Source organism: Antennarius striatus, chromosome 18 (genome assembly GCF_040054535.1).
Source record: "Antennarius striatus isolate MH-2024 chromosome 18, ASM4005453v1, whole genome shotgun sequence".
NCBI classification, from domain to species: domain Eukaryota; kingdom Metazoa; phylum Chordata; class Actinopteri; order Lophiiformes; family Antennariidae; genus Antennarius; species Antennarius striatus.
The window spans coordinates 17,000,853-17,025,939 of record NC_090793.1 but is presented as its reverse complement, the minus strand read 5'-3'; the positions used below and the strand labels follow the sequence as shown (position 1 = coordinate 17,025,939).

The following is a 25,087-nucleotide window of genomic DNA, read 5'->3' as shown; positions in this document are numbered from 1 at the left end:
TTCAGCCAATCAAATGTGGTTACCAGCATACCTGCGGTACAGTACCGGCATATCCCCTATACCGGGACCTACCGGGGGTGTGCCGGACGGAGCGTCGCGTCATGTTCTCTAATTGGTTGATCGCTTCCGGCGTACGTAGTGACGTAATACGTCCTATTTCAGTGGACAAGGGCCGATCTGGCGGAGCGCTGACTGAAGTCACACAAAAACATTTTTACAGATTCTGGATCTCAGTGTACACATAAGACGCTTAATGCTAAAAGACGTAGCGTTGATTTTTGAGAAATTTTAAGGCTTTTAAGCACGTCTTATTGTGTGCAAAATACGACACCAACATATTTATATTTACAAGGAACGTTATTAACCGGTTCAGGAAATATTTTTTTGTTGTTCTAACCGGTTCAGGAGCGTCAGTTTATGAGTTGAACGCAAAACCGGAAACGTTATAATTCCGTTTTTGTTCTGAACGAACCGATTGGCAAAAAAATCTGGTTCAAAGCCCTGCTTTTAACAGCTGTCCTCGTTGTTTTTTGCCCTCTTTGGTTCATTCGCTCCTATCTCACGATGCCGAACAACTGAGTGAATTCCAGTCCTCCTTTAGAACTTCTCCAACCACGAGATGCCTTAAATTCCTTAAACTTCCTTTTGTTTTAATAACGTGTCGATTGTAGATTTTTCGCCATATTCTTTGGCGAGATCAACCAAACCATCCCCTTTTCATTCTCTTCTATTATCTCTTGCTTTGTTTCTATGGACAAAAAAAAACTTTTCTTCGTCTTTTCTTTTCCTCTTTTCTCCGTCACTTTCTTGGGGTCCATTAGTGAATACATACTGACAAAGTTATTATATTTGCGAAAAACTATCAGAATGCCGAGTGCCGAGACACTCCATAAGCACCGTTCGAGCGCCACACAGAAGTGGAGTGGCATCCCTCTTAGCCAATGGGATGCCAGCAAGGTACGTAATAGGTAATAGCCAATGGCAGAGCAGCTATGAGAATGTTGCGTTCAGGAACCTGGGGAGATTCGAGTATCAGCTGATACAGTGTTTTTATTCGGGAGTATCAGCCGATGCTATGTTTTTACCAGGACTTTAAACCAGAATTTTTTGCCAATCGGTTCGTTCCGAACAGAAACGGAATTACAACGTTTCCGATTTTGCGTTCCACCCATAAACTGACGCTCCTGAAGCGGTTAGAAAAAAAAAAAAAGTTCCTGAACCGGTTAATACGGAAGTACGGAAGCGTAGAGCTGCCACACCAAGAAAATAAAAACCGGGACGTATCACGTTATTTCGTGATACGTATCTCGGAATTTCGTGATACGTATCTCGGAATTTCGTGATAGTATCTCGGAATTTCGTGATAAAATGTTATGTTGACCCGCGACCAGCGTTTGCGGATTAAGCGGTTTAGAAGATGAATGAATGAATGAATGAATGAATGAATGAATGAATGTTATGTTGACATGATGGAGCTTGTATCCATGCAGCCGGCCGTGTCCCTCCAGCTCATCAATGAGGAACGACCCTCAAGAGGGTCCGACTCGTTTTTCCTCCGGTATAGCCCCATCTTTTTCAAGTGTCGTCTTAGGGTACGCATGCTTGTATAAATGTCATCCACGGAGCCCAATAACTGTAAAATCTCACCATGTCTCAAGCCAAGCATGAAATATAATTCAATGGCATCATGTAAAGGAGCTATGATTTACTGATGGCCAGCAGACAGTAAATGAAACCACTTTAAAAAGTCCTATCACGTTATTTCGTGATACGTATCACAAAATAACGAGATACTATCACGAAATTCCGAGATACGTATCACGAAATAACTTGATACGTCCCGGTTTTTATTTTCTTTGTGTGGCAGCTCTACGCTGCCGTAGGTTAATGACGTTCCTTGTAAATATAAATATGTAGGTTCCGTATATTCCGTATTATTGTCCGGTACATGGTTGCTAATGGAAGCAAAAAGCTGACTGTGGTTGGACTGTGTTGTACTATGTATTTAAATTTTTAAAAAAAATACACCGACATTTTAAAAATAAGTTTTTATTTCATTACTTTTTGATAAATCTGTGCTAAATCCTTCCAAGTCCTCATCTCCGGTCTGCATTGAATCTCTCGGTAGTTTCTCCGCCGCTGACCGGCTGGTTTCCGGGTGTCTGTCCGGTCATGATGCCGGCTTTTGGGAAACATCGGACAAAAGTCGAAGCAGACACGTTAGTCCAGGATCCACAACCCACCACATGTTGTGGGGGTGTAACTCCTCGGCACTGCCCCCCAGTCCTGGTAAACGTGTGTTCACGTCTCTCATCCATCGCTCCACGACACACGCAGTTTAACTTTGAACCAGAACAACCGGAACTGATTTCAGGAGTTTACTTGTTGCGTCGTGAGCGCGTCGCTGACGTCATTGTCGGGGGTCTTCAGCCAATCAAATGTGGTTACCAGCATACCTGCGGTACAGTACCGGCACATCCCCTATACCGGGACCTACCGGGGGTGTGCCGGACGGAGCGTCGCGTCATGTTCTCTAATTGGTTGATCGCTGCCGGCGTACGTAGTGACGTAATACGTCCTATTTCAGTGGACAAGGGCCGATCTGGCGGAGCGCTGACTGAAGTCACACAAAAACATTTTTACAGATTCTGGAACTCAGTGTACACATAAGACGCTTAATGTTAAAAGACGTAGCGTTGATTTTTGAGAAATTTTAAGGCTTTTAAGCACGTCTTATTGTGTGCAAAATACGACACCAACATATTTATATTTACAAGGAACGTTATTAACCGGTTCAGGATTTTTTTTTTTGTTCTAACCGGTTCAGGAGCGTCAGTTTATGAGTTGAACGCAAAACCGGAAACGTTATAATTCTGTTTTTGTTCTGAACGAACCGATTGGCAAAAAAATCTGGTTCAAAGCCCTGCTTTTAACTGCTGTCCTCGTTGTTTTTTGCCCTCTTTGGTTCATGCGCTCCTATCTCACGATGCCGAAAGAACAGAGTGAATTCCAGTCCTCCTTTAGAACTTCTCCAACCACGAGATGCCTTAAATTCCTTAAACTTCCTTTTGTTTTAATAACGTGTCGATTGTAGATTTTTCGCCATATGCTTTGGCGAGATCAACCAAACGCATCCCCTTTTCATACTCTTCTATTATCTCTTGCTTTGTTTCTATGGACAAAAAAAAACTTTTCTTCTTCTTTTCTTTTCCTCTTTTCTCCGTCACTTTCTTGGGCTCCATTAGTGAATACGTACTGACAAAGTTATTATATTTGCGAAAAACTATCAGAATGCCGAATGCCGAGACACTCCATAAGCACCGTTCGAGCGCCACACAGAAGTGGAGTGGCATCCCTCTTAGCCAATGGGATGGCAGGAAGGTACGTAGTAGGTAATAGCCAATGGCAGAGCAGCTATGAGAATGTTGCGTTCAGGAACCTGGGGAGATTCAAGTATCAGCTGATACAGTGTTTTTTTATTCAATTATCAGCCGATGCCGTGTTTTTACCAGGACTTTAAACCAGAATTTTTTGCCAATCGGTTCGTTCCGAACAGAAACGGAATTACAACGTTTCCGATTTTGCGTTCCACCCATAAACTGACGCTCCTGAAGCGGTTAGAAAAAAAAAAAAAGTTCCTGAACCGGTTAATGACGTTCCTTGTAAATATAAATATGTAGGTTCCGTATATTCCATATTATTGTCCGGTACATGGTTGCTAATGGAAGCAAAAAGCTGACTGTGGTTGGACTGTGTTGTACTATGTATTTAAATTTAAAAAAATACACCGACATTTTAAAAATAAGTTTTTATTTCATTATTTTTTTCATAAATCTGTGCTAAATCCTTCCAAGTCCTCATCTCCGGTCTGCATTGAATCTCTCGGTAGTTTCTCCACCGCTGACCGGCTGGTTTCCGGGTGTCTGTCCGGTCATGATGCCGGCTTTTGGGAAACATCGGACAAAAGTCGAAGCAGACACGTTAGTCCAGGATCCACAACCCACCACATGTTGTGGGGGTGTAACTCCTCGGCACTGCCCCCCAGTCCTGGTAAACGTGTGTCCACGTCTCTCATCCATCGCTCCACGACACACGCAGTTTAACTTTGAACCAGAACAACCGGAACTGATTTCAGGAGTTTACTTGTTGCGTCGTGAGCGCGTCGCTGACGTCATTGTCGGGGGTCTTCAGCCAATCAAATGTGGTTACCAGCATATCCCCTATACCGGGACCTACCGGGGGTGTGCCGGACGGAGCGTGGCGTCATGTTCTCTAATTGGTTGATCGCTTCCGGCGTACGTAGTGACGTAATACGTCCTATTTCAGTGGACAAGGGCCGATCTGGCGGAGCGCTGACTGAAGTCACACAAAAACATTTTTACAGATTCCGGAACTCAGTGTACACATAAGACGCTTAATGTTAAAAGACGCAGCGTTGATTTTTGAGAAATTTTAAGGCTTTTAAGCACGTCTTATTGTGTGCAAAATACGACACCAACATATTTATATTTACAAGGAACGTTATTAACCGGTTCAGGATTTTTTTTTTGTTCTAACCGGTTCAGGAGCGTCAGTTTATGAGTTGAACGCAAAACCGGAAACGTTATAATTCCGTTTTTGTTCTGAACGAACCGATTGGCAAAAAAATCTGGTTCAAAGCCCTGCTTTTAACAGCTGTCCTCGTTGTTTTTTGCCCTCTTTGGTTCATGCGCTCCTATCTCACGATGCCGAACAACTGAGTGAATTCCAGTCCTCCTTTAGAACTTCTCCAACCACGAGATGCCTTGAACTCCTTAAACTTCCTTTTGTTTTAATAACGTGTCGATTGTAGATTTTTCGCCATATTCTTTGGCGAGATCAACCAAACGCATCCCCTTTTCATTCTCTTCTCTTATCTCTTGCTTTGTTTCTATGGACAAAAAAAACTTTCCTTCTTCTTTTCTTTTCCTCTTTTCTCCGTCACTTTCTTGGGCTCCATTAGTGAATACGTACTGACAAAGTTATTATATTTGCGAAAAACTATCAGAATGCCGAATGCCGAGACACTCCATAAGCACCGTTCGAGCGCCACACAGAAGTGGAGTGGCATCCCTCTTAGCCAATGGGATGGCAGGAAGGTACGTAGTAGGTAATAGCCAATGGCAGAGCAGCTATGAGAATGTTGCGTTCAGGAACCTGGGGAGATTCAAGTATCAGCTGATACAGTGTTTTTATTCGAGTATCAGCCGATGCTGTGTTTTTACCAGGACTTTAAACCAGAATTTTTTGCCAATCGGTTCGTTCCGAACAGAAACGGAATTACAACGTTTCCGATTTTGCGTTCCACCCATAAACTGACGCTCCTGAAGCGGTTAGAACAAAAAAAAGTTCCTGAAGCGGTTAATGACGTTCCTTGTAAATATAAATATGTAGGTTCCGTATTTTGCACACAATAAGACGTGCTTAAAAGCCTTAAAATTTCTCAAAAATCAACGCTGCGTCTTTTAACATTAAGCGTCTTATGTGTACACTGAGTTCCAAAATCTGTAAAAATGTTTTTGTGTGACTTCAGTCAGCGCTCCGCCAGATCGGCCCTTGTCCACTGAAATAGGACGTATTACGTCACTACGTACGCCGGCAGCGATCAACCAATTAGAGAACATGACGCCACGCTCCGTCCGGCACACCCCCGGTAGGTCCCGGTATAGGGGATATGCCGGTACTGTACCGCAGGTATGCTGGTAACCACATTTGATTGGCTGAAGACCCCCGACAATGACGTCAGCGACGCGCTCACGACGCAACAAGTAAACTCCTGAAATCAGTTCCGGTTGTTCTGGTTCAAAGTTAAACTGCGTGTGTCGTGGAGCGATGGATGAGAGACGTGAACACACGTTTACCAGGACTGGGGGGCAGTGCCGAGGAGTTACACCCCCACAACATGTGGTGGGTTGTGGATCCTGGACTAACGTGTCTGCTTCGACTTTTGTCCGATGTTTCCCAAAAGCCGGCATCATGACCGGACAGACACCCGGAAACCAGCCGGTCAGCGGTGGAGAAACTACCGAGAGATTCAATGCAGACCGGAGATGAGGACTTGGAAGGATTTAGCACAGATTTATGAAAAAAATAATGAAATAAAAACTTATTTTTAAAATGTCGGTGTATTTTTTTAAATTTAAATACATAGTACAACACAGTCCAACCACAGTCAGCTTTTTGCTTCCATTAGTAACCATGTACCAGATACACTCCGTTATTTAGACCGCGTCTTTATAAAATGAGCCGAATGGTGCGCAAAATACGGTAATTTAAGGACTTTTAAATTGGCAACTAAGGCAATTAATTAATCTACTATAGACTATAATTATAGATATATCCCTACCCTACAGTAAACTACCACAGCACTACACATCTGCTTTATGACAGTTGTATCACTGTAGTTAAGGCTTATGCCTCCTACTTAGACACTACATGACATGACGTTTTCATTCCTGCCAAAATACCAAAAAAGTTTCCGGTTTTTCGTTTTCGTTCCATGAACCGGTTCAAAGCCCTGGTTTTTATATTACGTAAGTCGAAATTTCTTTCATAGGTGTGGGTAATATTTTCCTGCTGAGAAATTTCGTAAGTAGAAAATTTCATAAGTACAGACATTCGTAAGTAGAGGTATCTATGTACATTTTACTTCATTAACTTGATGTGATAACTAAAACTTCTAAATCCTTTACAGGTGACTTTAAAAGTTCATGTGTAGCAGACATTTAGAACTTCATACAGGTTCATGACTGAACTGGGTGTTAAAAATGCAAAGACAATAGTCGTTGATATACTGTATTGCCAAGAAGTATTCAGTGCACGTTATGCTGATTTTCTTGTATCTTCAGAGCAATAAAGTTTTTATATGGCATATCAGCCTGGTTTCTTTGTGTCCAAATATGCAACATTTGCTCATGATAAAATAATTCTGATGCCTTAATTCTTATTCTTATACCTGTCCCTGGTTGGGATCATCCCCCTCCCTCCACACCCACGATGCACTGTGGGCAGACACATGTATGTTTATTCATGCTTTATTTGGCACATTCTCTGACTGGAACAAAAGGAACGACTAAGCCGTCTCTTAAACGTAGAGAGGGTGTAGAGAGGAGCCTGATAACAAGGGTCTGGCTCCGGCTCTATTTTTAGAGCCTCTAGGGACCACAAGTAAACCTGCATCCTGGGAGCATGAGGTTCTCATTGATTAATATGGAACTACATGAACAATAAAGGTATTGCCTGACCAAGAGGAGAAAGATTTTAAATCCTACTTTAAAAAATACTTAAAATATGATTCAAAGAAGATGGATTAGAGGAAGAGTACGGGCAGTGGTCTCTGATGAGATGTGGGTCACATTGACCGTGTGGTAAAACCTGGACTCTCTTCCACAGAGGCTGGTTTAGAGTTTCTGCCAAACTTCTATACCTGCCTTCCAAGAATGTCATTAGAACTTGACCCGAGCAGGTGTTGTTAGATCAGTCACGAATGTGCCAGCCAAAGAGCTTTGAACTTTACCAAGCCTGATTCATACCGGAAAGATCTGAATGTGAAGTAATAGAAAGATCATGTAGAAGTAAAGATGATAGTGTTACAAATATATGAGCTGGTGTACAGACACACAGGGTACATGTGAAGTTAACATCATAGTACACCCAGTTCAGAAATGGCAACCATGCAGATTAAAGGACAGAGAAGAAACTGACAAAGAAAATCTAAATTTTTTAAATTTGATTTGGAGTTTTGAGGTTTCTGTAAAAATGCGTGTGTAAAATCCTTAAATAACAAAAGGCACTATTTCATATCAAAAATAGTGATGTGTGTACAAAGTTTCATGAAATAATATTACATCTTTTTGAGTTACAATCCAGAAACAACTGCACACAGGTTTCCTTCAAGTGAAGACAAATTTAAGTTTGGTACAAAGTGTGAGTGATTAGCAAAGGCATTTTTTTTACTGTCAAAGTCATAATTATATATTTTCCACTGAATGATTTAAAGGTTATAGGTCAGTGAATGGTTTGAGATTGTAAGTAAAACGACGTGCCACACATTCACCCCTCCCTGTGCTGAGCCATGAAAGGGTCTGGCATCAGTGTGACTGTCATCAGTGGGATCTCACCTCTAATCCTTCATAAAAACACTGACTAAAAGCTGGAGCAGCTGTCTGTCTGATCTTCTCGGACCTGTGGTGCTGCTGAAAATGTTTCAAAGTAAGTCAGAAAAGAAGGGCACTGATGGACATGTCAGAGGCATCGAGTTCATTCTAAGAAAAGATAGAAATATGAATGATTTTTAGTGACTGAATGAATATGTAGAAATAAAGTGCAATGGATCACTTCTGTTGGAATGCTCACAAATATCAGTATCTAGATTCCAGCCAAACTGACTGAGAGAATAAACAGGAATAGGTTATCAGGTGAAGCCCTTCCTCACACAATTGCCCTTATTGTTCAGCGTCCTCTGACTGTGGTTTAGGTCAATTCCAGTGAAAGTGAGTTCTTATCATCCCAGCTGCTATCAGGTTGAAAATGCCTGGGATGGTGTGAGAGTAAACAAACACTGGCGGTATGCTTCTTTATGCAGCAGAATGCCTGGGTGCCAGGCAAAGTTTCAGACAAAAGGTATATTAATATCCTTCACACTTGGACTATTAATAAACCACTCACATGCTTAATACCAAAATGATGAGACAACAATAGGGAGTGCAGCTTCCTTTGATAGATCAATATGAGCATATGTGATAAAGTCTGGTCCCAGTATATGTTCTGATGTCTGATGTGATGTTTCAGACGTGTAAGTTCGCTGGTTCACCTCCTGGACACTGTAGAGGTTCTCTTTAGCAAGGCAGCAAACCTACAAAAACTGCTCCCAGGGCATTGCCAAGCAACTACCCTTCACTTCATCACCCCACCATGTTTACGTGTATGTGTATGTACTTTAGCCCATATGTGTTTGTGTAAATTTAAAAAAAAATCTGATTGTGTGTCAGTAAAGAATTAACAAGGATGAAAGGATGATAGATCAATCGCACGTGAAGACATGAAGACAACATTTTGTTTGTTTGGCTCAGTTCAAAACAATAAATATGTTTCAACTTATTTCATATATGTTTAATTTGAATAAACATGACTTATTTCACCAAAGTGTTGATCATACTGTAAATTGTTCTTAGATGCAGCCTTTCACCACAAATATCACTTTATTGATCCATTTCATCTGTCAGAGGTAAATGGAAAATTTTGAAATTTTGTTGACATTGAGTTGTACAATAAAGTCTTGCAAGGTTGACAAGTGCCTTCCCAATGATTTTTGATTATTGCTTATAATCAACGAACATGGTGTCATCTGCATAACTGAGTTTCTCTCCATGTCAGTTAGAGTCGTGGTTACTTTTTAGCTTGCACAAAAGGGGGCCGAACACACAACCCTGGGGGTCTGCAGAGTTGAGCAATATAGAGTGCAGGAGGAGAGGATGTGAATGAGGATTGTCTGATGTCTGGTTATGATATTATGATATTTAATGTTACAGAATACAGCATTAAGATTACATGGAGAGACTGGACTGAGTGCTGAGTAATGTTCTGGTCAAACAACTTCTCAATTCACCTCAGAATTGAAGCGAGCATCACAGAGAAATAAACATATAGACAGGACTGCACACTTTTTAGGTACCGGTATGATAATGGCTGATAAAAGTACTCTCCTGTGAAAGTAATACATAAATATTGTCAGCAATAACATTGGCTTACTGACAGAGACATGCTTTTCATGCGAGGCCAGTGTGGCATAAGGTTCAGCAGCTTTACACATATTAATGGTCAGCAGGATTTTTCTGACATCCGTTCTGGATACTGACAGTGGCTAGCCCTTTGGAAGCAGAACAAGCAAATGTGTTTAGCTCTTGGCCTCATGCATGATGGGGGTATTCCTGCTTTTGTAGCCCGTGGTGTTTTGGATCACCCTCCTCATATCTTTGTAACTGAGATTTAATGCCTGAACTCATGTGAATGTTCTGCATCTGTGATGCAAGCTTTTAGTCTTGCTTTGGTATTGTTGTGGGGCTCATTTTCACCTGACCTAAAGGCAAATTTGTTTGGATCAAAAATGGAGCAATTGCATCACCCACTACTTCAATTATTTGTCTTGGCAAGTCCAATACACACAGTTGTAGGAGTTACCACCAATCTAAAGACTAACTACATCATCTGGTTTAAGCTATTTGTCATGGGCAATCCATGACCAGGATGTGTCCAACAAGCACTACATAGCAAGTCTTAAATCACAAAGGAAGTCAATGAGTGTCCTTGGTGAAGTTTATTCACAGCTCTGTTAATGATCACACTTTTTGCAGAAGAATAGCTGCTTTGGAATGGACTGCTGAGGTGGTAACAAGTTTTCTGTGCATAGCCATGTATGTTTACTACATCTACATCTGAGTGTAAGGTGACTCAGTCCAAACTCAATACGCAGAGCTTCACACATGTTGAAAACAAAAAGTATATTCTATACAACCCTGACTGTAGAATTCCTTTTGTCATCCAAAGTTGTTTAAAGCAATCCACTGGATGTTAAGAAAGTTCCTTGAAAACATTTCACCTCTCATCCCAGAGGCTTCTTCAGTTCTGGTGGTGGTTGGTCTTGTCTCAGCTTATTAACCATCACCAGAACTGAAGAGGTATCTTGGATGATACTTCTTAAAGTAAAGTGTATTGATTTAAACAACTTTGGATAACCAAGACCTGGATAAATGTGAGCCTACACAGACAAATTCCTTTTGTCATAGGTCATAGACAAAGTCATCTTACCTAGAATCCACTCACCACAGATACACACAATCCATATCGGCCTACAGAAGCCAGGTTATTGATGCACTGAAAATTTTACATACATTTCATATAAACAATGTTGAGGAGACATCTTTTATACTTTTGACTACTTCTAATTTTCTTCTTAACACCCCCCTATTTTATCAATAGGCCAAAGGCAATAAATAGAATCTGGTGCCAGTCCATAATCAGTCTTCATTTGGAAAAGGAATTTAAAAAGTGTGGTAGAATTAGAGATAGAGAGGCTATGTTTGGGCCGGTCACATGTGAGTTATGCAGGAGAAAGTTCCTGGCTGTCCTCCCAAAAAATCACATCTTTGGGTGTGGGGAAAGAGGGCAGCCAGACATCATGAGAGCACTGTCATAAGTGATGATGAATACCATAATGTGTGTGTGTGTGTGTGTGTGTGTGTGTGTGTGTGTGTGTGTGTGTGTTATTCAGCAGGTCAGGTTGGTGCCCTTGGCCTTGTAAGGCAGGGTTATCTGGGGTTATATATTTGATTCCTGCTTTCCCTGCAGGTCTAGCAGCTTCATCCTCTTCACCTGGTCTCTGTAAGTTTGCTCAACTTGCTTTATTTTGTATTTAAGATGTTATTCCCATTGTAATTTTCTACTGTTTTAAAAATATCAAGATATTAAAAATATATAATGATGAGATTTAATATTTTAAAACTGATGGAAATGACTCACTCAAGAGTCACATGCTGTCCCTGCTTATCAAGGTGTTGATGTATTTAATAAAAATATCTATGCCAGATATATGTGAGTATTCCAGCTGACGAAACTAAACTAATTATCACCTATTAGTTCTATAAAGGTTGATGTGAATATGATGATTCAATGAAAACCTGTCATAATAATTTTAAAATATCCTGTTACAGTTTTCCCAGCCCACTTCAAGACTGAGCTCTCTTGTCATCCTTGTTGAACGCACTGGTAAATTCTTCTTTTCCAATTTGTGCATAGAAGTTTTTAATGATTGAAATAACAAGCAAAATTGTATTTGTAAATTGTTGAAACCAAAATGGTGTAAAATGAATGATAAAAAGTCCTTGAATGCAGCAGTATTTTAATTGAGGTTTTAGGTGAATATACACACTGAATAAGGCCTTAGTTAACCACTATTCTGCATGTACATTAGAAGAGCCATGGGGGATGCAGAGATGGCTGTGTTTGGGGCAGCTGCCCCATACCTAAGGAAGTCAGATAAAGAGCGAATGGAAGCATCCACACGTCTTTTTGACATAAAGAAGGAATGCTTTGCCCTGGATCCAGTAGAGGAGTTTGTGAAGGCAACCATTACCAGTCGAGATGGAGACAAAGTCACTGTTGAGACACAACATGGGAAGGTCAGTGGTCACATTTTACCAGACATCAAATTAAATCATCAAACAAATAGTCCTTAGTTGTACTAAAAGAATTACAGCACTATAAAATTTTAGCCTAACATATTGAATACTAAAATACCACAAATATAAAAGTCTGGAGACATTCAGAAGCACAGTGTGTACTACATATGTATTTGGATAGAAACAATTTAGAATGGCACAAGAAAAGTCAAAACCACTCTTGCCTCAATCCACTTAGACACTGTGATTAGCACAGTCATCTAGTTTAAAGCAGCAGGAAACCAATGACATGTGACTTTGAGTGTTTGAATGTGGGACATGTTTATGAGACCAAGTTTCAATCAAGGTGTGTGTGTGTATATATATATATATATATATATATATATATATATATATATATATATATATATACACACACACTGTATATGTGTGTGTGTATACAGTACACATATACAGTATATACTGTATATACTGTAAATATACTGTATACACACACACACACACACACACACATATATATATATATGCATATATTTCATATAGATGACTCTAGACTCCTACTTCATTGTGTCTCCACTCACTACGCTGAGCAGCTGAGTCTTTGCTGCCATCTGGGTTAAAATGTACTTCACACACTTAATACAACTCATAAAGAAACAGAATGCTTTAACATACTCATAAATATCACAATCATGGGCAAATTTCATGTGACCACTATATATTAATCTAAACTTTGTATTCACATTCCTCAGACCATAACGATCAAGGACTCCCAGATATTACAACAGAATCCCCCCAAGTTTGACAAGATCGAGGACATGGCCATGTTGACCTTCCTCCATGAACCAGCTGTGCTGTTTAACCTTAAAGAACGTTACGCAGCATGGATGATCTATGTAAGCAGTAAAAAAGAAAAACAATTACCTGTACTGTGCATTGCTCAAAAGATTATCTTTAGCAGGAGCGACAGCATAATGTATCCACAATTTGAACTCCTCAGTCAATCAAATGTTTTTAAATTTATAAATGGCTGGTCTTAAAATGGTACTGATGTATTTCAGACCTACTCTGGACTGTTTTGCGTGACTGTCAACCCTTATAAGTGGCTACCAGTCTACAACCAAGAAGTTGTTGTTGCCTACAGAGGAAAGAAGAGGGCTGAGGCTCCTCCTCATATCTTCTCCATCTCTGACAATGCCTACCAGTACATGTTGGCAGGTAAGAAATATAATGACAGATAATAGCTAATGCCACTCTTGTAAGATTTAAAAAATATTTCTAACAAAACTATCTGCAATGTTACTCTTGTAGACAGGGAAAACCAGTCAATTCTGATCACGTATGTATTATTAGTACATTATTAAAGCATGACACTTTATGCTACACAATGAAAAGAACCCTACATTAACACAAATCATTTTGCATTTCCAGTGGAGAATCCGGTGCAGGAAAGACCGTCAATACAAAGAGAGTCATCCAGTATTTTGCAAGCATTGCTGCTGGAGGCATAAAGAAAGACCCCAATGCCAAGGATAAGGTAAATAAAGATCGACTGCATGAACTGATTGAGGGATTTTGTGGCTCTTAAAACCTGCTACAAGTAAAGAATCACATAAAAAATAATTAACGCTGATTCGTACTGTATTAAATGAGTACGGTAAATCATTTAACTGAATTGGTCTAAAGTGAAAATGTTAAGATATCAAACAAATACAAATTCACAATCATTGGTGTTACTTTTCCCTCCAAATCTAATGTGCAGATTAGGATTTTTTTAAAAAAACTGCAGCTATTGAAGGCTGTTTTGTGTAGTTTTGTGAACAAACTCAGCAAACACACGATTCGTCTATAACAGGGTACCCTGGAGGATCAAATCATTCAGGCTAACCCTGCTCTGGAAGCCTTTGGGAATGCAAAGACCATCAGGAATGACAACTCATCCAGATTTGTGAGTGTCTTATGTTTGTGTAAACAGTGAATAATTTATTCCAGTCTCATGAAAACACAATCAACAACAGGTTTTGCCAACATTATGCTCATAACAACACATTTTATTCTTTTAGGGTAAATTTATCCGAATTCATTTTGATACCAGGGGAAAATTAGCCTCTGCTGATATCGAAACATGTAAGAACAAACACCCTTATCCTACATATACTGTATAATTTAAACAGTAATAATAAAGTAATACAGTTAATCTTATAGCCACTCTTTAATTTGTCTGTCAGACCTTCTGGAAAAGTCCCGCGTGACCTTCCAGCTTAGGGCTGAGAGAGATTACCACATTTTCTACCAGATTCTGTCCAACAAGAAGCCTGAACTTCTGGGTAAGTACAAAATGTGGTTCTTATCCTCAGTGGTGACCAGTAACCATAAAAAAAAAGGACATCATTTGCTTCTTACTTCCATTACATGCTCATCTGTCTGACCTTGTTTCATTCTGTCTCTTTGTCCTCCAGAAATGCTGCTGATCACAAATAATCCCTATGATTATGCCTTCATCTCTCAGGGGGAAACACAAGTGGCCTCTATTGATGATGCAGAGGAACTGATGGCAACAGATGTCAGGCTCACATTCATTCTAATTATGACTTCATATTGAGCTCTAATAATAATGAAAAAGGAGTTTAATAAATTGTAATACTAAACAATGAAAGGTGTTAAGCAGCGTCTACATTCTCTGTTGAATAGTTAGGATGATACTGAACTACATACAACACAGTTATTCTTTCTTTTATTTAATTACATAACATGTTTGTCTTGTTACAACTGTTTTAAGATAACAATGAGACCAAAGCTGTCAAGAATAATTAGCGTTGCTGTCATGTAGTTACACTGGATGCGTTGTCACCTCCACAGAATGCCTTTGACGTGCTGGGCTTCACACAAGAGGAAAAGAACTCTGTGTACAAGCTGATTGGTGCCATCATGCATCACGGCAACATGAAGTTCAAGCAGAGACAGAGGGAGGAACAGGCAGAGGCTGATGGCACTGAGGGTAAGACAGGCTTGGATTGTCCTCTGGCTTAGAACCGAGAAAGGGAGAAAGTGTTTTTACAGAGTTTTACAGAATTCACTTTATTCTGACAGATGCTGACAAGATTGCGTATCTGATGGGCCTGAACTCTGCTGACCTCATCAAAGGTCTCTGTCACCCGAGAGTTAAAGTAGGGAACGAGTGGGTCACCAAGGGACAAAATGTTGCCCAGGTAAGAAACAAGACACATGCTCTATGTCTAAATTCACAAAATCATCAATCTCAAACATCATTTGAAAAAAAAAAAAGTTGAAATTTGGCCCTTCACCTACAGTTGTGCTTACGTTCAGCCTTAAATCTTTGTTATGCAAAAACACTCAATAGGTCATAAATTAACTCATTATGTTTTCTATATGTTTTTTTCTGCAAAGGCTGTATGTTTGCATTAAAAAGTAGATAAAATTGAATTTTTTTTCTAAAACTTCTAAAATGTGTCTTGTTCCTGAGGTGAACTATGCGGTTGGAGCTCTCTCAAAAGCTGTTTACGAACGGATGTTCCTGTGGATGGTAATGAGAATCAACCAGTCACTCGAGACCAAGCAACCTCGCCAGTACTTCATTGGTGTACTGGACATTGCTGGATTTGAAATCTTTGATGTATGTAATCTTTTTACGCTACTATACCAGCCCTTTCTCAATATAAAAAAATAATAGAATTAGAATTAATTAGAATATTTTCATTTTTTTTTTAGTTCAACACCTTTGAGCAGCTGTGCATCAACTTCACCAATGAAAAACTGCAACAGTTTTTCAACCACCACATGTTTGTGCTGGAGCAGGAAGAGTACAAAAAAGAAGGCATTGAATGGACTTTCATTGACTTCGGTATGGATCTGCAGGCCTGTATTGACCTGATTGAAAAGGTGAGAACCTGGGCAATGTACATACTTGCACAATACTAAAACACAATTTTAAAACTGGCTTTGAACATATATTAACATTGTGTATTATTGTCTCCTCAGCCCATGGGTATCATGTCCATCCTTGAAGAGGAGTGCATGTTTCCCAAAGCCAGTGACACCACCTTTAAAGCTAAGCTCTATGACAACCATCTTGGGAAATCTGCTAATTTCCAGAAGCCCAGAATTGTCAAAGGGAAACCAGAGGCCCACTTTGCTCTGATGCACTATGCTGGAACTGTTGATTATAATATTAACAACTGGCTGGTGAAGAACAAGGATCCTCTGAATGAAACTGTTGTTGCACTGTACCAAAAATCAACTCTCAAGCTGTTATCTGTGCTCTTTGCAAATTACGCTGGAGCTGATTCGGGTACCATAACTAAAAATCTTTGACATCCAGTAAGTTTAAAAAAAAAAAAATTTTAGGTTCTAATGTTGCAATTTTTTTCTGAACAGTTTCAACTGAGCATACTGAAGGCAAAAAAGAGAAGAAGAAGAAAGGATCATCCTTTCAGACTGTGTCTGCTCTTCATAGGGTACTGTAATTTTATATTCTTTATACTGCAATAATGCATGTTGATTGTTAATAATTTGTTTTAGCCAGAATTTAAAAAAAATATGCTTCATGATATTAACAGGAGAACCTCAACAAGCTGATGACAAACTTAAGGTCCACTCACCCTCACTTTGTGCGCTGCATCATCCCCAATGAGACCAAGACTCCTGGGGCCATGGAGAACCCACTGGTCATGCACCAGCTGCGCTGTAACGGTGTTCTGGAGGGCATCAGGATCTGCAGGAAGGGCTTCCCCAATAGGATCCTCTATGGAGATTTCAAACAGAGGTATTGAATTAAACAGATCAGGTGAGATCTCAAAAGAAAGTTGAATAAAAATCATTTAGAATATAATTTATTTATTCTTTCCCAGATATCGCATCCTGAATCCTGCTGCCATCCCTGAGGGTCAGTTCATTGACAGCAGGAAGGGAGCAGAGAAACTTCTTGGGTCTCTGGACATTGATCACAACCAGTACAAGTTTGGACACACCAAGGTATCATCGGAAGTTGTTTTGATATTGGGAGTAAAAAGAATATGGAAAAATTTGAAAAAAGACAAAACATCAAATATCCATGGGTGCTTTTAGGTGTTCTTCAAAGCTGGATTGCTTGGTCTGCTAGAGGAGATGAGAGATGAGCGTCTCTCCAAAATCATCACCGCTATTCAAGCCAGGTCCCGTGGTCTGTTGTCTCGTATTGAGTATCAGAGGATGGTGGAACGCAGGTATCTTTGAAGTTTAAATCAAGCTGGTCAGAATAGATTACTGTCATTTGTACATTTACCAAATGCCTTGTAATTTATTTTGAACTTTTGTAGAGATGCATTGTTGGTGATCCAATGGAATGTACGCTCATTCATGGGGGTCAAAAATTGGCCTTGGATGAAATTGTTCTTCAAGATCAAACCTTTGTTGAGGTCCGCTGAGGCAGAAAAGGAGATGGCCAACATGAAGGAAGAATTCCTCAAGTTGAAAGAGGCTTATGCAAAATCTGAAAGCCGTAGAAAGGAACTAGAGGAGAAAATGGTCACTCTTCTCCAAGAGAAGAATGATCTGCAGCTCCAAGTTCAAGCGGTGAGAACAGCATCAATCCGACATTACACACTTTTGTTTTTTTGTGTGTCTTTGCAAGGACGATTTCTCAAAAACTCTCTAATATTTGTTACTTTACTTACTGTGCTTTGTGAATGCACGCTCCAGGTGACCCCTAATTAAGACATGTGCTAATGAGATTCACTGTTTTGCAGGAACAAGATAATCTCTGTGATGCAGAAGAGAGATGTGAAGGGCTGATCAAGAATAAAATCCAACTGGAGGCTAAAGCCAAAGAGTTGACAGAAAGGCTGGAGGATGAAGAGGAGATGAATGCTGAGCTAACGGCTAAGAAGAGGAAGCTGGAGGACGAGTGCTCTGAGCTGAAGAAAGATATCGATGACTTAGAATTAACTCTGGCTAAAGTGGAGAAAGAGAAGCACGCCACTGAGAACAAGGTACAACAAAGACTCCTGGATATCAAATGCATGAAGGACTAACATGTTTCTAACCTGATCACTGCAACACCATCACAGGTAAAGAACCTGGTGGAGGAGATGGCTGCTTTGGATGAAATCATTGCTAAGCTGACAAAGGAAAAGAAAGCCTTACAGGAGGCTCATCAGCAAACGCTGGATGATCTGCAGAGTGAAGAAGACAAAGTCAACACTCTGACCAAGGCCAAATCTAAGCTGGAGCAACAAGTGGACGATGTGAGAATTGTTATTAACATTGCTTAATTTGGACTTTGTTGTAGTCAGAGTTTTTACATATTCTGTAATCATCTGATTTTACATGAAGCTTGAAGGATCGCTTGAGCAAGAGAAGAAAATTCGAATGGACCTCGAGAGAGTCAAGAGAAAACTGGAAGGAGACTTAAAATTGACCCTCGAGACTGTAATGGATTTGGAAAATGACAAACAACAGTTGGAAGAGCGCCTGAAAAAGTAGAAATTTATCATGATTGATTCGACAAATCAACTGTTCAGTTTGGTCATAAAATATTATGTTGACAGTTTCACAAATGTTTTTTTTCAATAAAATATTGCAGGAAAGACTTCGAGATCAGCCAGCTCAATAGCAAAATTGAAGACGAACAGGCCATCATCCTTCAACTCCAGAAGAAGCTGAAGGAGCTGCAGGTTAGAAAGTGCAGTAGTGATTAATTTTTTAAATTTTTTTTATTGTAACACGCAAACATTATTCTAAAGCACTGGAACATTTGAACATGTTCTAAAAATTAGGCTCGTGTGGAGGAGCTGGAGGAAGAGCTCGAAGCAGAACGAGCTGCTCGGGCTAAAGTGGAGAAACAGAGAGCAGATTTAGCCAGAGAGCTGGAGGAGATCAGCGAGAGGCTGGAGGAGGCTGGAGGAGCAACAACGGCCCAGATCGAGATGAACAAGAAGAGGGAGGCGGAATTCTTGAAGCTCCGCAGAGACCTTGAAGAGGCCACTCTGCAGCACGAATCCACCGCTGCCACGCTCAGGAAGAAACAAGCTGACAGTGTTGCTGACCTGGGGGAACAGATTGACAACCTGCAGAGAGTCAAGCAGAAACTGGAGAAGGAGAAGAGCGAGCTGAGACTGGAGCTGGATGATGTGGTCTCCAGTATGGAACAAACAGTCAAGATTAAGGTATAGATGCTCAAGTTAAATTCACACATCAGTGAAAATAGTTGGAAAATAAGTTATTTGCGTAATAGTTTGACACTTTACAGGCTATCTATTATTGAATAAATTATTAGATGGTGCATTAGGTGGTAGTAAAACCAACATAAAATCTTTCGTCCTCTAAACTGGAACTGTTAGTGCAATATAAAGAATACATAAAGAAAGTTTGATGAAATATCTAAAAACAATACTGTGAATTATGGTATATTTCTATTGAAGACTAACTTGGAGAAGACCTGCAGAACTTTGGAGGATCAAATGAATGAATACAGGAACAGGTGTGATGAAAATCAGAGAACCATTCATGATTTCACCACTCAGAAGGCCAAGCTTCAAGCAGAGAATGGTCAGTGTTGTACTGATGGCACCGGAGAAAGTAAACTTGTTTAACATTGACAAATGAACAGACAACCAAACCCAATGTATCCGTCTCTAGATGAGCTGACAAGACAAACGGAGGAGAAAGAATCGCTTATTTCTCAGCTGACCAGAGGAAAAAATTCCTACAATCAACAACTTGAAGATATAAAAAGACAACTAGAGGAGGAAATAAAGGTGAGGAGACAGGGAAATGTATATGTCTCTAAGATAATCACTCAAAATATCAATTCCTGATCAAATTTATTATTTCATCCAGGCCAAGAATGCATTAGCTCATGCATTGCAGTCTGCTCGTCACGACTGTGATCTGCTCAGGGAGCAATATGAGGAGGAGCAGGAGGGCAAGGCTGAACTCCAGCGTGGGATGTCCAAGGCCAACTCTGAGGTGGCTCAGTGGAGAACGAAGTACGAAACTGACGCCATCCAGAGAACCGAGGAACTGGAGGAGGCCAAGTGAGTCCAATACTCACAAAAAAACTAAAAAATGTGACACAAGACTTCGTGGAAATATAAATGGGTTAATCACATATGAATCAACAAAGCAGGCAGAACACAGATAGATGAATTTCCAAGAAATTGTGAAATGATTCCTCAACTTCCATAAAACCATTCTCATCAACCAGTGCGCTGAGCCTTTTACAGTAACCTAGAGGACAAAAAAGTCAACTCACACAGGGACGCTTGGAAGAATATTGCAGCAGCAGCTACAATAGATTCCTCTCAGCTAGCCACAAAGACCATTAGAGAAAGGAAGCAATCCAAAATGAACCATTCAAAATCATAATTATGTTGTAATTGCCCAATGTAGATGTATCACAAATTGCATATAGTCATCATAACATTTAAATCCCGCAGAGGGACCTTGTTCCTTGTTCTATTTCTAAAATTTAACATTTTTTAAATACCTGAAAATAGAAAAACCTGTGGGCACCAGTAAATACATGCTTGCTCGTCATTTTCAGAAAGAAGCTGGCTCAGCGTCTGCAGGAGGCTGAGGAGGCTGTGGAAGCAGTGAATGCTAAATGTTCTTCTCTGGAGAAGACCAAACACAGGCTGCAGAATGAGATCGAAGATCTGATGGTGGATGTGGAGAGGTCTAATGCTGCTGCTGCTGCTCTGGACAAGAAGCAAAGAAACTTTGACAAGGTAGTACAGTCTGTATAATCTGACAATATTTTTACATGATTGAATACATTGACTAAAGTCACTCAAATATCGTTTCGAGGTCAATCTCGCTTGTTATCTTGTTGAAGATGAAATAGAAATCGAATCAATGATATTCCATAGCACATATTTAGCAACCTGTGGATAAAAACAAATATTTTTAAAGTATTATTTAAGTGCAAACACAGTCTTTTAAAATTACATATAATTGCCAAAATCTGCACATTTAAAATTGGTGGTTCAAACGCTGCATTATTCTCAACGTCTAGGTCTTGTCTGAGTGGAAACAGAAACATGAGGAGAGTCAGTGTGAGTTGGAGAGCTCTCAGAAGGAAGCCAGATCTTTAAGCACTGAGCTTTTCAAACTGAAAAACTCATATGAAGAATCTCTGGACCACCTAGAGACCCTGAAGCGAGAAAACAAGAATCTTCAGGGTAATATATTACAGAATATGTCAGTTAAACTCATGCCTTTTGCATATGTCAAAAAAGACAATTAAACACAACTGCTTTCATACACAGAGGAGATTTCTGATCTCACTGAGCAACTTGGTGAGGGAGGAAAAACCGTTCATGAATTGGAGAAGATCCGTAAGCAGCTGGAGCAAGAAAAGAGTGAGATACAGTCTGCCCTTGAGGAAGCGGAGGTACAACTAAAACCCACCAATCGTTCTCACGTGTGCACAGTTCACATGTAACCTAAATATCAGAGAATGGTTGGAAAGACATTCTTTAAATGCTATATTAATTTCAGGGTTCTCTTGAGCATGAGGAGGGAAAGATTCTGAGAGCCCAGCTGGAGTTTGCCCAGATTAAGGCAGACATGGAGCGTAAAATGTCTGAGAAAGATGAGGAGATGGAGCAGAGCAAGAGGAACCTGCAGAGGATGATCGACACCCTGCAGAGCTCTCTTGAAGCGGAGTGTCGGAGCAGGAATGAGGCCATGCGCCTGAAGAAGAAGATGGAGGGAGACCTCAACGAGATGGAGATCCAGCTGAGCCAGGCCAACAGGCAGGCAGCAGAGGCCCAGAAGCAGCTTAAATCTGTTCATGCCCATCTGAAGGTAAAGAAACAAAAAACAGAACCAACTTTCATTTTCATTGCATCATTATTTTACAATTGAAACTAGATGTGTTGAATATTTTCAGGATGCTCAACTCCAGCTTGATGATTCCCTCCGAGCCAATGATGAGATGAAGGAGAACATTGCAATTGTTGAGCGGCGCAACAACCTGCTTCAGGCTGAGCTGGAGGAACTCAGGTCTGCTCTGGAGCAAACGGAGAGAGGTCGTAAACTTGCTGAGCAAGAGTTGCTGGATGTCAGTGAGAGGGTGCAGCTACTGCACTCACAGGTAGGGCCAATACCCAACTGAGAAAGTTTCAATTTTTTAAAACATAGATGCAAATATTTTGTAACACATTTCAATTAAATTATAAAAGAACACCAGCCTGATAAACCAGAAGAAGAAGTTGGAGGCCGATACGTCCCAGCTTCAAAATGAAGTAGAGGATGCAGTGCAGGAATGCAGAAATGCAGAGGAAAAGGCCAAGAAGGCCATCACTGATGCAGCCATGATGGCAGAGGAGCTGAAGAAGGAGCAGGACACCAGCGCTCACCTGGAGAGAATGAAGAAGAACATGGAGCAGACCATCAAAGACCTTCAGCACCGTCTGGATGAAGCTGAGCAGATTGCCATGAAGGGGGGCAAGAAGCAGCTGCAGAAACTTGAGGCCAGGGTACGATTTTTTTTTCCACATTTGTGATTTTTGTTTCGTATTGATGTTGAACGTCTTTTTGAGCAAAGCTTTGTCCTACACCAGGTGAGGGAGCTGGAAAATGAGCTGGAAATGGAACAGAAGAGAAGCAGCGAAGCTGTGAAGGGCATCCGTAAATACGAACGTCGTATCAAGGAACTCACCTATCAGGTTTGTTAAATGAAACTAGATGCGGACATTTGCATGTGTTTAAAGTTCTTGAGGAAATCAACCTTGTCTCCTCTTTAAACAGACTGAGGAGGACCGTAAGAACATCGTCCGTCTCCAAGATCTGGTGGATAAGCTGCAGCTGAAAGTCAAAGCCTACAAGAGATCTACTGAGGAGGCTGTAAGTGATGAAACATGAAGTTTTGGTCTTCATTCACTGTCAGTCTGCACCTTATTTCTTTTATTTAATCTCAATAGGAGGAACAGGCTAATGTTCACCTCGGCAAGTTCCGCAAGATGCAGCATGAGCTGGATGAGGCTGAGGAGAGAGCTGACATTGCTGAGAGTCAGGTCAACAAGCTGCGGATCAAAAGTCGTGACTCTGGCGCCAAGGTTTGGATCACACGCTCCATAGCAGATGCACGACATCTGGTCTGACTAACAAATGCTGCCCTCTGTTGGCTGAATGTAAAATGCATGGTGCTTTACTCAACACAAACTACTGATTGCCCATTCCATCCCTGTTTGGACTTAATTACTTGCTTGGCCTCTTGTATTGCTGCACGTCACTACTTCAATATCATCATCATCATCATCATCATCATCATCATCAACCTGCAGTTCCAGATCCACTCCGGTGTCTACGTCTGTAGGACTGCATGTGTTCTATCTGGACCTGCAGGGGATCATCAGATCCACAGGGTGGTGTTTTAAAACTTGGTGAAGTGCGCATTCAAATGATTTCACACTCAACACTATGCATCCTTGGTTTCCCATACACAATACATATAAAGAATGTGGAGTTGATTGGATGAATGGCTGTCGAGAAAATCATAACAAAGACATGTGCATTTCTTTCTTTTTTTGTTGCTCATATGACACTCCCATTGAATACATTGTTTTGTGGCACTTACGAAATACTAATCTGTGGACTTAAACGCTGTTTCTCTTTTTGTTTTTCCTTCCAACTGCCCCCCCCCCCCTTCCTCTTTCCTCTCAATTCCTAAACCCTGCAACAGAAAGGGTTTGATGAGGAGTGAAGCTTTGGAGCCTACAGAAATTCCTTTGCCTGCTGTGTACCATAGACCCCCTCAACCATCACTATTCACGACCTGTAGTACTGAATAAAATCTGATCAAGCTGTTGCACCAAATGTATTTTTCCATTATTTTATTAATGTTCACAGTGTGTCCTGTGTTCCACAGGACACACTGTACGCCCTGTAACTAGTATATTTACTGGTTAGCAGGAATAAGTTCTACAGTGCGCCTTTGTGCATTAATGCTTGCGACTTCCATTCATCGCGGATTTTTGGTAGGCAGTCATGTGATACCGTAGGCACATTCTATTGGGTGACGGCATTCGGAAGTGCACTTAGTTCCGTGAGTCTCTGACTTTCGTGTGACACAAAAGTGCTTTAAACAGTCGATTAGAGAGTGGAAAAGGTAATACAGATAGAAGGTTGTTAAATGTTAGTATGGGTAGGGTTCATAAACGTTTAAATTACCGTAAGTATGATAAATTGTTCGTCACTGCATCGCGGAATTTGTTAATCACGTGTGGTTCCTGGAATGCATTAACCGCGAGGAACGAGGGCAAACTGTAGCACTCATGCCTGGAAATACTCACATGTGTTTATATCATGTTAATGACATAAGAGGATTGTCAATGCCGTTGTCTTACACTAGGATATGAAGAGAGACTGGTTGAAATGTCTTGAGCTATGTCATGATGAAGGTCAGACATTCAAATGAACATGAGGACTTAAGAAGACTTAGGCTTGACTTAAGCAGGAAAACTGTAAGGACCAATACTTACTGATAGCACTGGTCCAAAAATTGAGGGAGAGAAAAAATGGTTTGTTCTGAAAATAGCAGTAAAAAAATCCCAAGAGCCTAGGCCTCAAGGTTAACAATAAACCAACACTCATTCTCAGGCCTGACATAATACCACACATTATCACTCGCAGCTGCTCAGCAAATCCCTGTTCAAGTCTGCCTGTTCCTCTAAAGGCCTGAGGAGGATTTAAGGATTTAATAATCAAGTATCTATTTTATCAACCGAAAAAAATAAATAAAATCAACATGAAATTCTTCTAATCACGTCTAATTTGTTTTGTTCATTTTTACCAAAAACATATATTATCTTACAAATATTTCAATTTAAAAAGAAGTTCTTTTCTAGACTTGGAGTTTTGAGTAGGCTCTTATAGCAGAATGTAGTGAT

At 40.4% G+C, this 25,087-nt stretch overlaps 1 protein-coding gene and 1 long non-coding RNA gene across 4 annotated transcripts in view; one reads left to right on the top strand and one right to left on the bottom strand.

Moving 5' to 3' along the window:
• Positions 1-11,378: 11,378 nt before the first annotated feature.
• Positions 11,379-24,939, top strand: LOC137612600 (myosin-7-like). 2 transcript variants are annotated; one of them, XM_068341212.1, is made up of 39 exons: positions 11,379-11,397; positions 11,727-11,781; positions 11,987-12,194; positions 12,947-13,090; positions 13,256-13,412; positions 13,506-13,533; positions 13,626-13,731; positions 14,050-14,142; positions 14,258-14,321; positions 14,423-14,521; positions 14,654-14,757; positions 15,054-15,192; positions 15,285-15,403; positions 15,679-15,828; positions 15,924-16,094; positions 16,194-16,503; positions 16,590-16,669; positions 16,772-16,977; positions 17,063-17,186; positions 17,280-17,416; positions 17,510-17,765; positions 17,939-18,181; positions 18,260-18,436; positions 18,525-18,670; positions 18,775-18,865; positions 18,968-19,357; positions 19,613-19,739; positions 19,830-19,948; positions 20,031-20,227; positions 20,737-20,920; positions 21,208-21,373; positions 21,461-21,585; positions 21,693-22,001; positions 22,087-22,290; positions 22,379-22,675; positions 22,760-22,864; positions 22,947-23,042; positions 23,120-23,254; positions 23,881-24,939. In XM_068341212.1, the coding sequence occupies exons 3-39, from the start codon at positions 11,994-11,996 to the stop codon at positions 23,899-23,901; spliced, it is 5,820 nt and encodes a 1,939-aa protein (XP_068197313.1). In that variant the 5' UTR covers positions 11,379-11,397; positions 11,727-11,781; positions 11,987-11,993; the 3' UTR covers positions 23,902-24,939. The 2 variants fall into 2 exon arrangements, with proteins under 2 accessions (XP_068197313.1, XP_068197312.1); XM_068341211.1 differs by lacking the exons at positions 11,379-11,397; positions 11,727-11,781 and having other exon boundaries at positions 11,976-12,194.
• The window catches only part of LOC137612604 (uncharacterized), a 36,362-nt gene continuing 23,309 nt past the window's right edge, over positions 12,035-25,087 (bottom strand). For both annotated transcript variants that reach the window (XR_011038855.1, XR_011038854.1), the window contains 2 exons: positions 16,814-16,956; positions 12,035-12,171 (listed from right to left, as the gene is read on the bottom strand). This is a non-coding gene — a long non-coding RNA (uncharacterized lncRNA). The remainder of the gene's footprint in view (positions 12,172-16,813; positions 16,957-25,087) is intronic.

Bases quoted from the DNA above. Each gene is read 5' to 3' on its own strand.
- LOC137612600 (XM_068341211.1), top strand. From the start codon at position 11,976: ATGTACATTAGAAGAGCCATGGGGGATGCAGAGATGGCTGTGTTTGGG. The intron at 13,413-13,505 runs GTAAGAAATATA...TTACTCTTGTAG, and splicing joins CTACCAGTACATGTTGGCAG to ACAGGGAAAACCAGTCAATT. The intron at 13,534-13,625 runs GTATGTATTATT...TTGCATTTCCAG, and splicing joins AACCAGTCAATTCTGATCAC to TGGAGAATCCGGTGCAGGAA.